The sequence below is a fragment of the Serinus canaria genome, chromosome 10 (genome assembly GCF_022539315.1).
Source record: "Serinus canaria isolate serCan28SL12 chromosome 10, serCan2020, whole genome shotgun sequence".
In the NCBI taxonomy this organism is placed as follows: Eukaryota; Metazoa; Chordata; class Aves; order Passeriformes; family Fringillidae; genus Serinus; species Serinus canaria.
Genome location: NC_066324.1, coordinates 7,786,468 through 7,804,263, shown reverse-complemented (window position 1 = coordinate 7,804,263; position 17,796 = coordinate 7,786,468). Strand labels below are relative to the sequence as shown.

General features: G+C 48.4%; 2 protein-coding genes across 2 annotated transcripts; one reads left to right on the top strand and one right to left on the bottom strand.

Moving 5' to 3' along the window:
- Positions 1 to 2,548: 2,548 nt before the first annotated feature.
- MRPS11 (mitochondrial ribosomal protein S11) lies at positions 2,549 to 6,192 on the bottom strand. Its single transcript, XM_050978560.1, has 6 exons — positions 6,112 to 6,192; positions 5,849 to 5,959; positions 5,523 to 5,612; positions 4,709 to 4,838; positions 3,339 to 3,404; positions 2,549 to 2,910 (listed from the first exon to the last, which is right to left on the bottom strand). The coding sequence occupies exons 1-6, from the start codon at positions 6,156 to 6,158 to the stop codon at positions 2,803 to 2,805; spliced, it is 552 nt and encodes a 183-aa protein (XP_050834517.1). The 5' UTR covers positions 6,159 to 6,192; the 3' UTR covers positions 2,549 to 2,802.
- Positions 6,193 to 6,223: 31 nt separating this feature from the next.
- Positions 6,224 to 8,769, top strand: MRPL46 (mitochondrial ribosomal protein L46). Its single transcript, XM_050978559.1, has 4 exons — positions 6,224 to 6,418; positions 6,756 to 6,948; positions 7,534 to 7,707; positions 8,328 to 8,769. Exons 1-4 carry the CDS (start codon positions 6,224 to 6,226, stop codon positions 8,576 to 8,578), a joined length of 813 nt encoding a protein of 270 aa, XP_050834516.1. The 3' UTR covers positions 8,579 to 8,769.
- The last annotated feature ends 9,027 nt before the right edge of the window (positions 8,770 to 17,796 follow it).

Genomic DNA, 17,796 nt, shown 5'->3' with positions numbered 1-17,796 from the left:
AGGGATGAACCAGGGATGAAGCTTTGCAGTCAGCAGCAATTTCTGAGATTGTTTCTCAGAAAAAGTAATCTTTGAATGTAGGGAATCAAAAGTTAGGAGGGAATGGAGAGCAAAATGTCCAAAAGCAATAGGGAAGCCCAGAGGGAGAGGATATGACCCTAATGAGAGTGCTAATGCTGTGACCATGCTACTGATAAATAAAGTAATTGCAGCTCAGGAGGAATGTGAGCCAGTAGAAAACAGCTTTCCACCCAGATGCCAAGAAAAGCAATTAGAACTCGTAAACACCAGTGGCTGACTAAAACCAGGCCCTTAATTAATAGTTTCATTTGAAGGGTAAGGAAATCGTTAAGCACTATTGGTGTCTATTAATTCCCTGCAACACAAACCACAATAGAGTTTTAAGCCTTCTTCCACTGTACAGTGTGTGCAGGAAGGAGCACACCAGCCCTTGCTTTGTGCAGCTGTGCTCCCTCACCTCACTGATTGCCCCAGAGCCCTGGGATGTGTTGCAGGATACAGTGCTGAGACTGTGCACTAAGTTAGGACATGGTTTTGGGAGTGCTCCATCAGGGCAGGAGAGAAGGTGGAAGTTGTACAGCTTTTTACTAAAAACTGAAGTACTGTACAGATGGCAGCCACTGAGCCATAGAGAACAGTATCAGCCTCTTCTGTCCAGCACAGAGGGTGCTATGGGACTTTCAGTCAGAGGAAGGAGTTGGGGTAGCTACCAGAAATAGGCAGGGTAGGGAGGGAGATAAAGCTTCCCACTGTATAAGCAGTGGTGATGCACCGGCAGACCTCCTAAAACCTTCCCAAACACCCAGAAACCAAGAGTGTCTACCGAGGACACAGCCTTGATTTTAAGTGTGGGTAAGATGAAGATTTATTCTTGTTGTTTTCTGACTCTCGATTCACTTTTTACACATACTCTTTCCTGAATTCCAGGAGGACCACAGATATCTTCACAATTTTACTTTTCAATTTGTTCTGCCATCTTCATGTGACTTGGGCACCTCTGCATCGATGCAATGAACAGGCTGTAGTAGAGAACAGCAGTGTTTGGTCTTCTGTGTGTTAGACAAACCTGCTAGCACAGCCTGGTGCCCCTCCTTTGTCAGGCTGGTTGCTGTGCTGGGCACAGACAACAGCCCAGCCTTGCTGTAAGCACATCACACAACCCTTCCCCAGCCAGCTGACTGTACACTCAGAGTTCATCTTGGCAGTTTATGGTTGACCTGCTATCTTCTTAAAAAGCAGAATATTAAGTGCTTAGTGCAGCTGTGTATCTGGAGTGGGGGAGAAACTCTACTAGTGTGGCAAACATCTATGGAAGAGCCTCTCTTCCTCACTGTCAAATCTGTGACAGCTCAAGGAACTTCCCTTTAAGATCACCTACCCTCCCTTCAAATTCAGAGAGTTGGACTAAAGTAGGAGATTAGTCTGAATCTTGTTTTCTCCTGTCAAATGCAACTCAACAGGCTTTTCTAAGCAGAGTGATTTCTTTCAAAACCTGCCGTATGCCATTCAGCCCCATGAAGGAGGTTCACTGCCTTGTTGCTATGGTACCCTTTCTCTAAAGAGGAAGAAAATAGTTAACTATGCAATTTAAGAAACTACAGAGGAATGACAGAATGAGAAATAATAGAAAGGAAGATTCTGCATTTGCAATAGAAGTGCTGGTTGCTCTGAAATACACCATGTTTACAGGTGAAATTCTTGCCCAGAGCACATTGTATAGTGCCAGGGCTTCTCTGGCAGCAGGGATTTCAGAGATGCCCTTTGCTAGGCACTGTGCCTCTGCCATCCAGCAAATCCATCCTGTAGTCAGTTACTGCTTTTCCTTCCCTGCTTATTGCTCCTGACATATTTCCTTGGCAGAAATTCTGGACAGAGCTGGGACAGCGATAATACATCACAGACCTGCAACAAGCTCCTGCTGCTTGTGGATGCACAGAGGTATAGTTCAAGACTTAAGTGCTTTGTATCTCCTTGGCAGCATTTCATTATTCCTTGGGCCTACTAACCCCCGCTTGCTTTCCCCAGGACCCCAGAAAATCCAGTTTGTGGTGCACAAGGCAGGGCCAAAGACACTGCAAGCATCAAACCTGGCAAGATCCCAGCAGCCCCTTTAGAAAGTGAGGTACTTTCCTTTGCCAAGAGCAGTGGCAGGTCAGTACAGCTTGGGTGAAACAAAGCACTGCAACAGATCTGTGCCAGGAATGGATCCAGGCTGGTGCTCTCTGAACAGAGAGAGCTGCCTCTCATAGGGCACATGCAGCTCTCTGAGACAGGGGGAAGGCAAGAGTTACCCCATGCCTTGTTTCCCAATGTGAGCAGTGAGACAAAGAGGGAAGGAAGATGACCTGAACCTGTGCAGTTGTTTACTACAAATGACTACAAGGAGATTGAGATCTCAGGCTCTCCTTCTGCTTGACAAGGGCACTAATGGCATGAAGGGCTAGACAAGAGCCACACATGGTGGTAAGAGGAAGACAGCAGTTGAAAGGAAGTAATAAGCCAAAATACTTCTAGAACACAGCAGGAATGGCTGTCAAAAGACCAACATTTTAATCAAGAAACTTTGTAGACAAGAGGCTTCCCACTAAGGGAATACACGGATTCCTGCTTTCACCAGCAGCTTCTACCTCCTGCATTTTCAAGTCTCAGCATGGTCTTTCCAAACTTCCCTCAACAAGTATTTCCAGGGAGGGTGGCCTTCCAGAATCAGTCACAGAAGCAACATTCAACTCAGTCCCTGGTGAACTGACAATGAAAGCTGTGTGTCCCTTGCACTGCCCCTCACACTCTCCTGGCTTTCCGTGGGCGGCAGCCGTTGTGGGGGACCGGGCTGTTGTCAGTGATGGAGATGATCTCCAAACCTCCCATTGTCAGCCCCTTGATGGCAGCCTGCAATGAGACAGCAGAAGACAGCTATCAACACACAGAACAGCAGAGAAGGGAAAAAGCTCAGGGCAAAACAGTTTTGTCCCCCATTTGAAAATCAACTTGTTCCAATGCTTGCCACTTCTTAATTCTTAAAAATAAGTACTCATTCAGAAAACCCAGTTTAAACTTATCTGCTCTAGTCCTTTCTTGAGCATTCCGACCGATTTTCCTACTTTAGCCATAAGAAGTCCCAAATACAGCTTTTATTCTACCTCCAACATGGTATTACTCTAAAATTATAATGACTCTTAAATAATTTCTGGGCACTTGGGTGAGGAATCCTTTATTTCAGCTTCAGAAAAACCAAGTCAATTAAAACCAGCCTGAGTTTAGAAAACACCCATGATAGCTGAGAAAATAAAGTATGGAAAAGAAACTCCAACACCTACTTTGCGTCCTGGTCCCAGTCCCTTCACCATGACTCGCACGTGCAATACACCCTTCCCACGTGCTTTCTGTGAAAAGAACAACTGGTTAGTGTTCTCTCTGGCTCCCCTGGTGTCTTTTGTTTTCATAGTAGTATTTAAGTAAAAATGAAGATTACGTAGTAATGGATAGAAAAGACATATATGGGGATTACTGTAGAGACACAAAGAGAAAACGAGGCTGGGGTATGGCCATGGCAGTTCAGAAAACTTCTCTGCTAGACTGTGAGCTCAGCACAGAGAGAAAGCTCTCAAATCAAACTATCTGTGACCTAAAGCCAGAGCAAAAAAGGACATATCCATGGATAGGTGACTGAAGTGGCAAGAGACTAACAATGACTAATTTTAAGTTGTTTTCCCTTCTCTAATGTGGCGACTTCTCCCCTGTGAGCAGTGGATTCTTTCTGGAGGGCAAATGAGAAGAGCAGGCAAGCTTTAGATTTGCTGTGCAGGAGTCCACACCTCCAGGGCAAAAATTCTAGGGGCTTTCATATTGGAAATGAAGAACTGCTGTACAGCACAGCCCTGCTGCCACCACGTGGAGGGAGCCACCTCTGGCTCTCTTTCTCATTGTGCTCTGGTACAATTAATGTACTAACTACTTCAACAGTGACAGAATCAATCCAAGCACAGCTACGCAGCTATTATGAGGCTCCAATGAGCACAGATTAATAGTGAAGATGTTCTTATATCCCTCTGAGTCAACCACAATAAGCTGTTGGCCAGCAGTGGCACCAAACTCCTCCGGCATGAAAGGCTGAAGTGAGTTCCACCTAATTTAGGGTAAAGATTTTCAGTTTAACCTTGCCTCATTCTGCTGTAATGAGGACTGTGGCACAGCCAGCCTCATCTCCTCCACCTGGACACCCACATGGTTTTTTTCAGAAAGAGTTACAATAAACGACATGCAGCCGGAATGAACAGGTGCAAGAACATCACTTTCTCTGACTGGAACTTCTGGCTGGAGCTCAGTTCTGTGGCAAAGAGTAGATATAAAATATCCAGACAGTAACTACAGCTACTTCTCAGTCCCCTAGGGGCAAAACTTGAACTACTGCTGATTCAGAGTCTACAGTCCTCAAATGACTGAGAAATGTTCACTTAGGAAAACAGAAGGCTGTGCAGACCGGGGCTAGCAAAGGACAGGCTCCAAGTTACAATCACACCTTGAACAGCTCAGCTCCCACTTGGGGCATTTCTGACAGCTCTTTCAAACATACTTTGTGTGCAAATGAAACCTGGGACACTGCTCCAGCACCACAGTGCTGCCTGCGTGCTCAGGTGCAGGGGCAGGCAGCCAGAGCTCCCCTCTGGGGATCACGGTGGGCACTCACCACCGCCGCTGCCACGGCCGCGGTCTGTGCTGCGATGGCCGTGCCCTTCTTGGCGTTCTGGAAGCCCTCTGTGCCGCAGGACGTGCGGGAGAACGGCTGGTTGTCAAAGCTCACCACCTGGATGTGTGTGCTGCGGAGGGACAGGGGCAGATGGAAGAAGCAAGCTGGAAGAAAGCTTTATTCTCCAGTTTCTCGCTCACCTTACTGGCAGAGCTGACTGCAGGACTTCTGTCTCTCTCTCAAAGTATCCCACTCAAACGCACTGCAGAGAACACCCAGCAGTGACCTGGTCATCCTACAGACCCTGGCAGAACCTTTCTGGAGAAGGTGTACTTTATCTCACTCAGCCCTTTCAGATCTACCTCTCACTGCATTTTATCTATGAAAAAAATGCACAAAACACTTTTAGAACTTGAAAGAGCCTTAAGCAATAACATATCATAGGAGCAATCACTGATGAAACACAACTGTCTCATGGAGAATATGGTAATTTTTTCAACACCTGCACAGAAATAGTGCTAGAGCAGTGGGCTGGAAGTAACCTGCTGTTAAAACTATCAGCATCTGATTATTCATATCAGAATGTAATCAAAATATATAAAAACAACCCCACTGCTTTTAAGACACTCCAAGAAAACAGGTATGCTCCCTGAACACCACTGAGGTTTAAATCAGTATCATCTTCCTAGCCATGAACACCACTCCCTTGGCTGTTTTCCTCTGAGCCTTCAGATCAAAATGATGACAGGCCAAACCCCGGGTTCTAAGCTTTGATTTCACATGAGAGCAGGAATGGAGCAACTTATTTGCTTACTTGTTGTATGTTGCTTTGATATGAGCTATCGGGACTTCTTCATAAACCTTGCCATCCCATCTCATGGAGTTCCTCTGCAGGATTGAAGAGCTGAGGAGCAAAGAGAGAGTTATCAGGCCTCGCTCTTTTAATATTACAAAGTTTCATTTCATATCGGGAAATAAAGAAAGAAGGGAGCAAACCTCCGAAAAACACAAGCTGCGTTTCTGATTGAGTCAAGCGGCTCCCTCCCCTTCCTCGGCTGAAAACCCACCGAAGGCGATAAAACCTCGCAGCAAGAGGCAGATGGCAGCGCCCTCCCGGCGCGGCCTGGCCTCGGCTCTCACCTCTGCTCGGTCGCGCTCTGCTTCTCCGTCTCCTTGGCAGCCGCCCCCGCCACGTCCTGCAGCCTCAGGGGGCCGGTGCGGAGCCCGCGGCACAGGGCGACAGAGCGGCTCCTAAGGAGACAACCGCGGCTAAGCGCTGGGCCGGATAGGCTCCAGCGATAGCAGGCAGCCCCCAGCGGCCACCCCGCAGAGAGGGGGGCCTTCCCCGCTGTCCCCTCGCTGTCTCCCCGCTCCCCGCAGCCCGTCCCGTCCTCTCCGCTCACCCCCAGCCCAGCACGCGTTGCCCGGCGAGCGCCATGGCCGCGCTCATGACTGCGGCTCCGACCCGCGCCGGGGAGCGGCTGCCGCGGAGCACGCCGGGATCGAGGAGGGGACATGGCGGGGCATTGTGGGGCGCGGGCCATGGCGGCGCCCCTGCGGCCGCGGGCGACGGGCGGCGCTCGGTGGGTTTGTACCGCTGCCGCGCGGCGCCCGTGGAGGCTTTTTGGGGCGATGTGCTTGTTGAGGCTTCCCCGAATCACGCAGCCTCTGGAAAAGGAGGAGGAAGAAGTGGCGGCGCTCATGGAGCAGGTAGAGGGGGATGTGGGGGTGTGGATGGGGAAGTGGCGCCCTCAGGCATGAGGGGAGAGGAACATCAGGGGCTGGTGGCCTCGCACACACTGTCATGTTGCTCCCCCAGTGCCCTGCGTGCGATTTGCACCACATCTCGTGGGTGTTGGTGGTGTCCCCATGGTCACCTCCAAGGTGTTGGTGTCCCTGTCACACGCTCCTGCTGCAAGCAGGGAAGCCCTGCTCAACCTCAGGAAATTCCTATTACCTTGCTTTTGCTGAGTTGGAAATAATTTAATTCTGCTTGTTAATACCTATAGTGCTTGTGACTTAAGAATTCTTTTTGTTGCTTTTCTAGATAGAGCTGGAGAAGAGCCTCTATTCAGATCATGAAATGCGTAAGCTGGAGGAGGAGGAGCAGCTCAAGAGGAAGATGGAAAGCTTGTATGATGAGGATGAAGCCCGTGGCAAGACAGTCATCATGGCTCAGGACCTCGAGGAGAAGTGGGAACAGAAGTTTCTGCAGTTCAAAGCTGCCCCACGGATAACAGGTACATCTTGGAGTTCATGGTGGTGAGAACACCCAGATTGTTTGCCCCAGAATACAATTCAGTAGAAGGAAGGCATTTTTGGGTCTCTCTTTTCTTTTTTTTTTTTTTTTTGTTTTGTTTTGTTTTGTTGTTGTTGTTGTTTTTGGGTTTTTTTTGTTTTGTATTGTTTTAAAGAGAGTCTTGACTCTCTGGTGGCAGCATATGTGCAATTAACAGTCTGACAGGGAAATCAGTGTTCCCATGCTGCAAAAAAAGTGTGTTTTCACCAGGGCAAAATGGTAGTTTCCAGACAAGAGAAAGGTTTGATCATTTGGTTCCCAAGCTCTGCTTAGTGCTTTTGTTGATTTTTGTGAAGGTGGAGATCCAGGCTGCTTATTATAGAGTCCTTCTGGATAAAAATCCAGCAGCTGAATCCTGCAATGCCTTCTAGAATGACTGGGAGCATTCCTGTGTAGATTTCTGCCATATTCCTTGTATCCACATTTGTGTATTGTTTTGGGTGTGAGGCACAGAGGGCTGATAACCAAGGGGGTCAGAGCATGCTGCCTGGAGCCTTTGTTTCCAGCATGTGTTGGTGTTTGGCAGATGCTGACAAAAGCAACGATCGAACGTCATTGAACAGGAAGCTGGACAGCAACCTGATGCTTCTGGTGAAACAGAAAATTGGTAACCAGGAGCTGTGGCTCCTGCCTCAAGTGGAGTGGCAGCCTGGAGAGACGCTACGGAGCACGGCTGAGCGAGCCATGGCTACGTTTTTGGGTGTGTAGCTTGACCCTCCCTCGTGTTTGTCCCAGTGGTTTTCTTCCAGTGCCCTGTCTGAGGCATAGGAAGAAAACCACTGGGACAAACTGAGGGATATTTGCCGTCTGCTGTAGTGAAATCTTCTCCCATCTGCTGGGAAAAGGTGTGTAGTGGCAGAGGGCTGGCATACTGGGAGTTGGGATCTCTGGCTGCCAGCAGCAGCAGCGCCATGTCTGGCCATTATGGGCCATTTTGGGGTATCACCAGACACCTCTGAATGTCTGGGATTGCTTTGGGCTTCTCTTTCCCTCTTGTTGCCCTGTAGTAGCTTTTGTGGCAGATGGGTGATGAAGTCAAACATGTGTCCTTGCTTTTCACTCAAGACTGGCAAAGTTGGATACCTTCTCCTTCCCTTACTCCCTCTCGCACTCTGAGAGGACTCTCTGATCTCCCAATGAGCTGTTTTTTCATGAGAAAAAAACCACAGTTTTTTCACAGTTGTCAGTTTTCTGCCAAAGATGGAACAGTCAGTCTAAACCACATACAAGGAGTTGCTTATGCAGTGTTGTTGTTATACAGGGGAGCAGTTATTGTTGTTCTGTGTTCTTATGTTCTCTTGCATTGCTGGCTTCTTGCAGGAGATCGCATTCAAGCCAAAGTCCTGGGGAATGCACCATATGGGATTTACAAGTATAAATTCCCCAGGGCCATCAGAACTGAGAATAACGTGGGAGCCAAAGTCTTCTTCTTCAAAGCCTTCCTCCAAAGCAGTGATTTGTCCCAGGCAGAGCTGAAGGCAGATTACCTGTGGGTCACAAAGAAGGAGCTGGGAGATTACCTGCAGTCCGAATACCTGAAAAAAGTCAATAGATTCGTCCTGGACTTGTGAGCAATGGCCTGTGCTCCAGCAAATGGGAAAGGTGTGGGACGTGGCTCCAGGGAGGAGCACGGCTGCTGCTTTGCATGGTCTGGTTGTATGAGATGTTCTCTTGGGCTCTGGAGGATAATTTGCCTTTGCCTTATTTCCCAGTTTTCTTCACTGGCCCTGTACTGAATAAATATTAAAATCTATACTCGGAAGTGAAGCTTTCCTGAGGGAGTTCTTTGCTCTTGTTGAATTCTCATCCTCCACCTCTTCTGGAAATGCATGTTGTGATCCTTTCCTCTCCCAAGAGTGTGGTTCCCTGGGGCTGTGGTACCCAGAAGGTTTGCTTTCCTCTCCAGACTCCTGCCACAGGCTCAACCTCAAAGGGTTTCTCCTTGCTGTAGCTAATGCTTATCACTGGTACCTGCTCTCTGATAAGAGCAGCACTGGAGGGTTATCTGTGTGTCCAGGTGGGAACAGACTCTCCTGAACACCAGCCAGGACAAGATGGGTTTCTGGGGAGATGTAAGCAGGGATATTCACAGCTTATTAACTTCTAGTGTTAGCTGCCTCTGGCCTGGAGTCTGTGATGCACAGTGGCCGTGGAGGACACGGATCCATGAGGAATGGGCAGCTGCCTTCCCACTCACACTGCCTCCCTTTGAGCCTCAGGTCACAGACACTGAGGGAGGATAACAGCAACAGCAGCTGCTCCCTCTCTGGGCTTGAGGCTCATTTTTCCTGGGAGGGGAAGGTGATTTAGCATTGCTGTCTCATGGGAGCAGCCTCAAAGGTGTCTCTAGGGAGTTCTTGGCTCCCATTCTCCCTGCATCAGGCCAGCACTGCTAATCAGCACAGCTGGGTCTGCCTCAGGTAGCCTGACCCTATTGCCCCAGTTACTTTGTTAGAAGATCTGTCCTGGGCTTACGTGGTGCTGTCTTGGCCCTCTGGGGCTGGTTCTGTTGTTGGAGTTTTTTTCTGGTTGTAAGTGTGGCTGTTCAGTAGTCAAGAGTGCTGCTGGACCTCACAGGGATTGAGGTTCCTCCAGCAGCAGGGAGAGAGGAAGGAAATAACTGTCATAAATCATCCAGAGAGAGTTTGGACTCCAGAGGTGGAACTGGAGATTGCTGTATGTACTTTATCAATCCTTTGGGAACTGTTGAGCTCCAGGCTTCGAATTAAAGTTATCCTTAATCACTCTGCAAGACACTGGGGTGGAGGGTAGCACAGCAGCCTTCTATTTTCCAATGCTGGACAGTTTGGGATCTGCAGGTTTGCAATAAATTACCAACAAAACTTGGCTCCTGGAAGCATCCTCACAGGCCTGGCAAGGAGGCTGAGTCTGCAGCAGAGAGCAGTGGCAAAGAGGAAATAAATGTGGAGCAAAACATATGCCTGAAAGGCTGCAGATTTTTGGCTGCTCTCTGAGGTCAGCATTGCTGAAGGGAGCCCTATTGCCTTCTCCAAGACTGGAAGCTTGAAGTAGGGGGGATTAGTCCTTCCCTTCAGGCTGTGGCCCTCCTGGGGGGGTACATGGGTGCAGTCAGTACAGGTTTTCTCTGCCACTCTTGTTTCAGGCTGTCACAGGCTCCAGAAGATGCAGCTAAGACCTTGTGGCCACAGGTTTAAGACATGCCCTTAGCTAAAGAGTCTGCCCTGTTTCCCACACCGAGGCAGGTTTTTTATTGCTGTGACAAAACTTTCAAAGCATAGAAAATGCTGTTTAATCTGTGCTTGCTCCCAAAAGACAGAGCACAAATGAAAGAAAAGGCTGTACTGAAACCTTGCTGATCTTCAGACTCAGGCAGTTCCTATTTCTGGATTACTCAAGCTGCAAGTCTTTGGGCATTGTCTGTGCTGAGAGATGTCTAGCTCCTTCAGCAGTGGAAAGGTCAGAATCAACAGCATCCTTCATTTTTTAATGTTTTTTCCTTGTCCTCAGACCTTCTTACAGGTAGCATGTGTGTGAGAAGCTTGGTCTTTTTTGAAAGCTGATAGTGTTTTTTCATCACCTGAAATAAAAATTCCTGCTTGCAACCTGTGTAGGAACAGCACCATCTATTTATTTATTTAAATTATTTTTATTTTTCCTGTAGTTGATTTTATTTAAAGCCACTCAGCCAGTTGCTGCAAACAATCACAGATCCTGCAGCTTGGAGGCTTTTGCTCAGCTCTCCTGTGTGGTCTCTTTTATTCCCCTGCCTTGGGGATAGGGAAGCTGGAGGATCCTAGAGGATGGTTTGCATCTTCTCATTTCCTCTACTCCCAAACTCCTGCTGTTTGGATCATTGAGGCAGTTCTTTTCTTTTGGGAACTTGGTGGCTGCAGGCTGTCTTTCCACTCAGCATGAACCTATTCCCAGACTCGGAGCTGCAGAAGTCTGAGCAGGCTGGTGGGATATATTTTGCTGGTAACTGCTGAAAGGGCAACACAATGCCTGAGAGAGCAGAAGGAACCTGTGGAGTTGTGACTGTGTGAGAGCTGCTGCAGTCCTGCACAAAGAGCAGGGGGAGCATTTTACTCTTGTTGAACATGAAACACAAAACTCCCCTTGCAAATGTGATGGAGAACCACCAGAGCATTTGTCTGGGTGTTGAGGGAGGCTGGAGCTTGTTTGCACTCAAACCCTGGAGGGTTTTTCTCACCTTGACAAAGTCCCCTTTACGTGTGATCTCTGCCAGAACCTGAGGCTGCACCAAGGGCCTAGGAAAGAAACTCAAAGCCATTTTTGGCATAGGATGCTTCCGTTTTTGAGGGTCATACACAAAAAGCCTCATCCTTTCTGTCCCCAAGGGGGAAGGAAGCATCTGAAGATGTCCTGACCCTGGTGTAATATAGTCCAGCATCTGTTGCTGAAAGTCTCCAGTAGCAGACACAAACGGAAGGAGCAGTTGCACTCTAAAGCACTGGCATCCAGGCCATTGCTTAACCCACCATGTTAGAAGAGAGAGCTGAGAGTTTTCTTTGTGGCAAGTTGACCCTAGCCCTCCCCTCCAGTGGTGAAGGAATAACAAATCCTAAAAAAACACTTCTCAGCTTCACAGATACAGTTTTCCTTTACTTTTACAAAACTGTTTGCTAGCTGATATCCCTCCTTGTCTCTGTAAGTTTTGGGAGTTGGTGCTCTCTAAGCAGAGCCCTGCTCATATATTTTGTGATAGTTTGAACTGTTCAGAACCTCACACTTTCTCACATAGTAGGAGCTCCTTCTGACTGGCCCAAGCAATGAAAGGCTTAAAAACTGGGAAGATAGATACATGTGGAGCCAGGAGAGGTCTTTGGAGCCACAGGCTACACCTCTTCCTGCTCTCTGAAAACCTGTAGGAGGAGAGATGCTATTTTCCCAAATACAGCCATGAGCAGGGATGCATGCTGGGGGTGCAGGTAGCATCCTGAGGCATCCCTGACTGCCAGGCCAGGGGTGAGCTGGCTCAGGGACGATGGGAATTGTGCTGTCCCAGCTGGTGCAGCCTTTGGGCTCACTCTCTGTCCTGGAGGATGAATCATCTCTAGCAGCATCTGTCCCTTTGCCTTTATGTTCAAACTCCCATTCTTTTGTTGGAAGGGATTTCTCTCTTTGGAAGGAGTTTTGTGCAGGTGCTACCCTTTCCTGCTGTGCTCTGCTGCCTGCAGGGGATGCAGCATGGGCTGCTGTGCTCATGGCAGCCCAGAGACCCAGCAGAAAGTTGGTGGAAATCTGCTTGTGGTCACTAGTGACACAAGTGGACTAGATCCCATCCTTTTGTTTTTGAGGACACCTTTTTCCTCCCTTTTCTTGTGAAACCCCCATGGGTTGGTATAACCAGAATGTTGGAAAGACACAGAGTGGGGCAGTCAGGAGGCAAGGCTTGAGTGAATCTCTGCAAAAGTAAGAATGGATGTAAAATAAGGATTCTGCTGAGAAACTTGTACTCAGGGTCAAATTTCCGCAGAAGCTTTGTTGACACTACCCAATTTTTGACATCCATCCCTCTAAAAGGAAAGCCATGAATTTTTGAGGTGAGTGTGAAATGCTGACTGCAGGAACCCCCTTCAGGTAGTTCCAGCTACAGCTTTGCTGTCAAGACTACTTTTCCCTAACAGATCTTGTGGGGTATAAAATCCTTTGTCAGGACTTTATAAGCAATGCTTGAAGACCCAGGGGAATTTCTCAATTGAGTTATGAAGGGTCTTTCAGCAATATTAAAATGAAGCTTCAAAACCAAGACAAAGCAACGAAGCCTCTATGGAGAGAATGCAGGGCTTTAGGACTCACAATCACAGTCTACACCAGGAGCAGGACAGTGCACTGCCAGCAGCTGGCTCTTTACCTGGCTGCTGAGCATCAATTTCATAATTAACCAATGCAAAAGTTGAGGAAAAGATTTTTCAGCTAACAGTTTGAATTTTAAGCTGAACTCTGTTGGAGCTTAAGGAGAGAGTTGATATTAAAGGCAGATCATCTTCTGAGGGCCTGCTCTTCCTCTCAGGCATCTGGGCAGAGGGAGATTGGGGACATCATGACATAAGGCATGGGCCAGCACTGCTGCTGCCTGCCGGCTTTCTGCTCCCTCTCATCTATCAAAGTAATTATACCCATTACATTTCTCCTTTCAGGTTTTACCCTCCCAAATGTTCTTCCTCAGCAGTAAACCTGTGGGGTGAGTGAATTATTGGGGAAAAAAAACAGGTGTAATCCAGGTTTAATGGGCACATAGAAAAAACACACTGGGTTTGGAGGGTGGCTCAGCCAGTGTCCTGCTTCTGCAGGCAAATAGAAATTTATCTTGATGTGTGTATACATCTAGTTTCGTGATCTGTGAGCTCTTAATAATTGGTTTGGTGACCTGCTGGCAGTATTCTCTCTGTAGAGCTTTCCCCAGCCCCCAGTTAATATAATGGGTCACAAATCCCATTTGCTTTTGGATTCTGAGTAATCCTTTTGTTAATGTTGCCTATTGCTTTTCTGGAAGCACTGGAGGAAATCGGAGCCATGTGCTAATCAGTAAATCTGGTTCTGCGGGTTCCGAAGCTGCTGCCCTGCCCTGCCTGCCCTTTCCAAATGCCCGGTGCAGCCCATTTGTGTCAGACCCAAAGCTCCCCTCTGCAGAGCAGCAATTGCTTCCCAAGCTGGGCTGCTACCAAGTGGCACAGGCTGCTAATGTTAGATGAGCTTGGGGGAAGAGGGATCTGGTGGGGAGTGGGCAGCCAAGACGTAAGGGGTTTGGAAAAGAGGGAAATTGGGCGTTCAGGATGTCTTATCCCTTCAGTGCCCTGTGTAGAGGGCAGTGAGCCCCCCATTTTAGGGGGTGGCACCCATGGGGACCCACTTTTCAGCCTCTGCTCCATCAGCACTCACAGCTCAACATCCAGTCTTGTCCCTCCTTAGGGAATGTGGTGCAGCAGACAGTGTCTTCCACCAGAATGCTGGAGGCTCCGGGGCTAGCAGGGGCAGGAGGCAGCGAGCAAGATGGGCATTACTTGTCCCAGATCTTTCTGGATTTCATATCCCTTAATTTTCTCTGCCTGCAAATAGCACTATGGTGAACTCTACCTATCCTACCTGTTTTCTCCTGCCCTTGTGAGTAGGTAGTTATCTGAACCCTTTCAGAGGAATAAGAAGCTGCCAGACACCCCCTAAGGTGATACTAGATACATCCCTGCTGAAGGAAGGAAGGAGAGCATTAGCTCCCGAGATTGCCTGAAGACAAAGTTAAAATCACCAGCTACAGAGGCTTGGCGGTGACTGTGTTCCTGCTGCAGTGATTACACATGGATTGAACTAGGTGGGAATCTTCAGAGGTATGTCCAAGCACCAGAACATTCCAAGTCACAAAGTCAGTGTTTCTTGATTACTTTTGTTTATTTCCTGATTTTCTCCAAGTTTTCAGTCTCCTGCACAGCTGATAAGCCTCACCCTTCACCCTTTTCCCTCATCCTTCCATTTGTCTCCCTATTTTTAACCTGTCTATGGCACTCTTCACACAATGCTTGTGTGCACTGCTTTGATCAGAGCTGCTGACGATGATGACATGACCTTGAAGGCAGCAGCTTGCAGCAAGTCAAGCTGTGTTGTATTTAGTTAGCTTCTTGTAGCTGGGCACGGTGTCACAACCCAGGCAGACACACAGCATCACCTCTCCTCACTCCCATGCTGTTTTCCCTGATAGTTCCCACCAGGACTTGGGCTATTTGACTCCAAACCCATTCCCTGGCTCTGGCCCAGAGTGAGGAGCATGGTGGGGAATTATCAGTGCTGGGAGCTTGATGCTCAAATGTCGCTGGCTCTAATCTATGAGCTAAATTCCCCTGAGGATGGAGGTAGATGCTGCTTGCTGCCTGTGAAACAGCTCGGTGCTAGGCACTAGATGGCAGGCAGTGACTGGGAAATCCTTCCAGTGGAGTTTTATTTCCCTTTCCCCTTAAAATAACCTCCTGCTCTAGCTCTGGCATGCTCCAGCGTGGGAACCTGGAGCAAGGAATAAGGATCAACAATTTTTAACTGCTGCGTTCAAGCTTGTACCTCTCACGTTGAAGGATCCCAGTGACTGGCAGATGGTTGTCTTTGCTCCACTGAGGCTTGACAAGAAACAGGAGAGTCCAAGGAGCTTCTAGTGCAAGGGAAAGAGGCAGGGAGCAGGCAGGCAGCATGTGAGAATAGAGGGTGGATGGAGGGCAAGTGCTGAGGTCTGCCCAGGGCACTGCACAGGGGTTAGGAAGGGATAGGGTTGCATCCATATGGAATAGGGATAGAGGCAAAAAATTATTGTGTGCGTTTGATGCAAACAAGGGGGAGTCAAGCAATCCCTAAGGATGAATTTCCTATAAGCCTAGCTGTGCAGCAGTTGCTTTGGAGAGGACAGTGTTGAGGTTTCAGCCACATGCTGTCCCTCACCTTGCAAGGTGGAGGGTGGTCACCAGACTCTGGCTGTGGGGCTTAGTCACTGGGGAGGGCCTGATCCTCTCTCCAGACTGGCACAGCATGCCTTTGATTTACTTGGGCTGGGCTTGGGGGTTTATCCCCAAAAGTACACATAGGAGTGGACTCACCTAGAAGAATATATGTATGCCCTACTTTACTTCAGTGATGCAGCAGCATGTGCTCCCATGCCCTGTTAGGAGGCAGGAGTGCAAAATCCCTTATTTATTGGCCAGGGGTCTATATTCAGCATGACTCTGGACCCTGCTGTGTGCTGCTCCTACCTCTATGTAGCTCAGGACAAGACAGCACCCATGGTGCCAGGTGTGTGGCTGTCCTGTTCCCAGGCACCAGCACAGAGCCACAGCCCCTGTGCCACACTCTGGGTGTTGTAGGTCCTCTGTAAGCACCTTCCAACAAAAAGGGGATTATCTTTAGCTTGTTAGAGTCCTTGCAGGGAGGGAGAATAAGGCTCTTTGCTCTGAAACGTTCTCTTCCTTGGGATTACAAGATAATGCATATGAAACGACATTAGCTCAGCCAGGTTTATGGATTATTTGAAAATCAAATTCTTTTAATCTCATCCACCATCTGGCACCAGCGTAACAGCCAGCAGCCAGCTCGCTGCCACTTCTACCCGACTGTGTCAGCGTGACTGAAAGTGTCACAGCCAGTGAGGGGACACCAGCATCCCTGGCAGTCACCCTGCATCCTGGCACCAGCACCCAGGCCTGCCTTGTCCTGATTTCTTCCCAAGACAGCGTAGAGGGAATGTGTCTCTGAGGAACTGGAGGGAGGCCTTGGCACGCACTGGGAATGAACAGATGGATGAGGAACGTTTCACTGCTTGTGCCTGTGTGACCGTGAGCCTCAAAGCTGGAGGGGTTCCCTGGCCTTGGTAAAGGTTAAGGTCAGAGCAGGGGAACTGCCAGTCCCACTGATGTGATTTGCAGTGATCTCCTGGCTGGGCAGGGAGGGATGAGGGTGCAGGATGCTGATGCAGAGTTTTTTCCAGGGAGGTTGTGTTTCCTTGTGGATATTAACTGGGAGCTGCCAGGGTGCATCTGTGCCCAGTGGTGGGGCTGGAGGCTCCATGGGGACCAGAGAGGCAGGGAGCACTTGTGCTGTTTGCCAGGGGCAGTACAAGCAGGAATGCTGTCCCTGAAAGGCAGGGCAGGGTGGGACGGCCCACCAGAGGTGCAGCGTGGAGCACTTGTGAGGCATTGCCATGGACAGCCACAGAGCCCAACCTGGCTCCCTCTCCCTGGCTCACACAAGGAACAGAGGGACTGGAGGGTGGTGAGGGATCCCTATGGGAAGTTGGAGCTACCAGAACTGGGGATATGTGAATGAGTGAGGGGTGTGTGCTGGACACTGTCATCCCCACTCCAGCTCCACGTCTGATTTTTCAGATGCCAAGCCAGCTGGGCTGCAGAGCTGCTTGGTTCTCCTGTTTTTGGTTTCTGTGCTGAGCCTCAATACAACCATCCATCTTCTCCTGTCTCCTCCAGAACACTTCTGTACCTACTACCAAGGAGCGCTCTAATCTCAGTACCCATTTAACATGAATAAAAAGCCTTCTGGGACAATAGGTCACGGTTATACAATTTAGCTCAAGTAGAGAAAAGGCCTTTATGGCTGTGAATACATGAATACTTAAAATATATATATAACATTGGTTAACATCAGGACTTATAAGCATAATATATATATATAGCACTGGGCTAACAGTCTGTGCCTTGAGTCCCTCCACAGAAGGCTGTAGCTGTTCTACCTGTCAGCTCTGGCCCAGTGGCTCTTCATGGCTGGAGTCAAAATTTTCCCTGCTGCCATGCAGCAATTTGCTCCCATGATTTGTGTGCCCTGAAGACAGCTGCATGCAAATAAAAAAAAAAAAAAGAAAGAAAAACAAGAAAAAGAAAAATGAATAGCTTTAAAGAAAAGAAATTGTCATTTCTGTAGGTAATTAATTACCAATTATACAATCTCGGCATTGTCTGTATCATTACAATTACTTGGTTTTTCAATACATGGTAGCTTTAATTAAATCAATCCTTAGATTCTTCTTTTTTCTCCTCCTCTGTAACACAAAGTAATATTTTAGTGCCAAAGAATAAATTAATTGTGTAATTAGTGACTTTTACCTGTCACTCCTGAAAGGGTTATTTCCAGGTTGTTTGTATGAAGGGGCTGGAAAATGGTTGTGAAATGTTGTTTGATACCAAGACTCCTGGGAAGTCTGTGACTGGGGATGCTGGTGGAGAAATTTGGGGAGATTTGCCTGTGCAGTGGCACAAATGGCAAGAATGGGATGCTAGGGCTGGATGGAGGAATCTGTCAAACA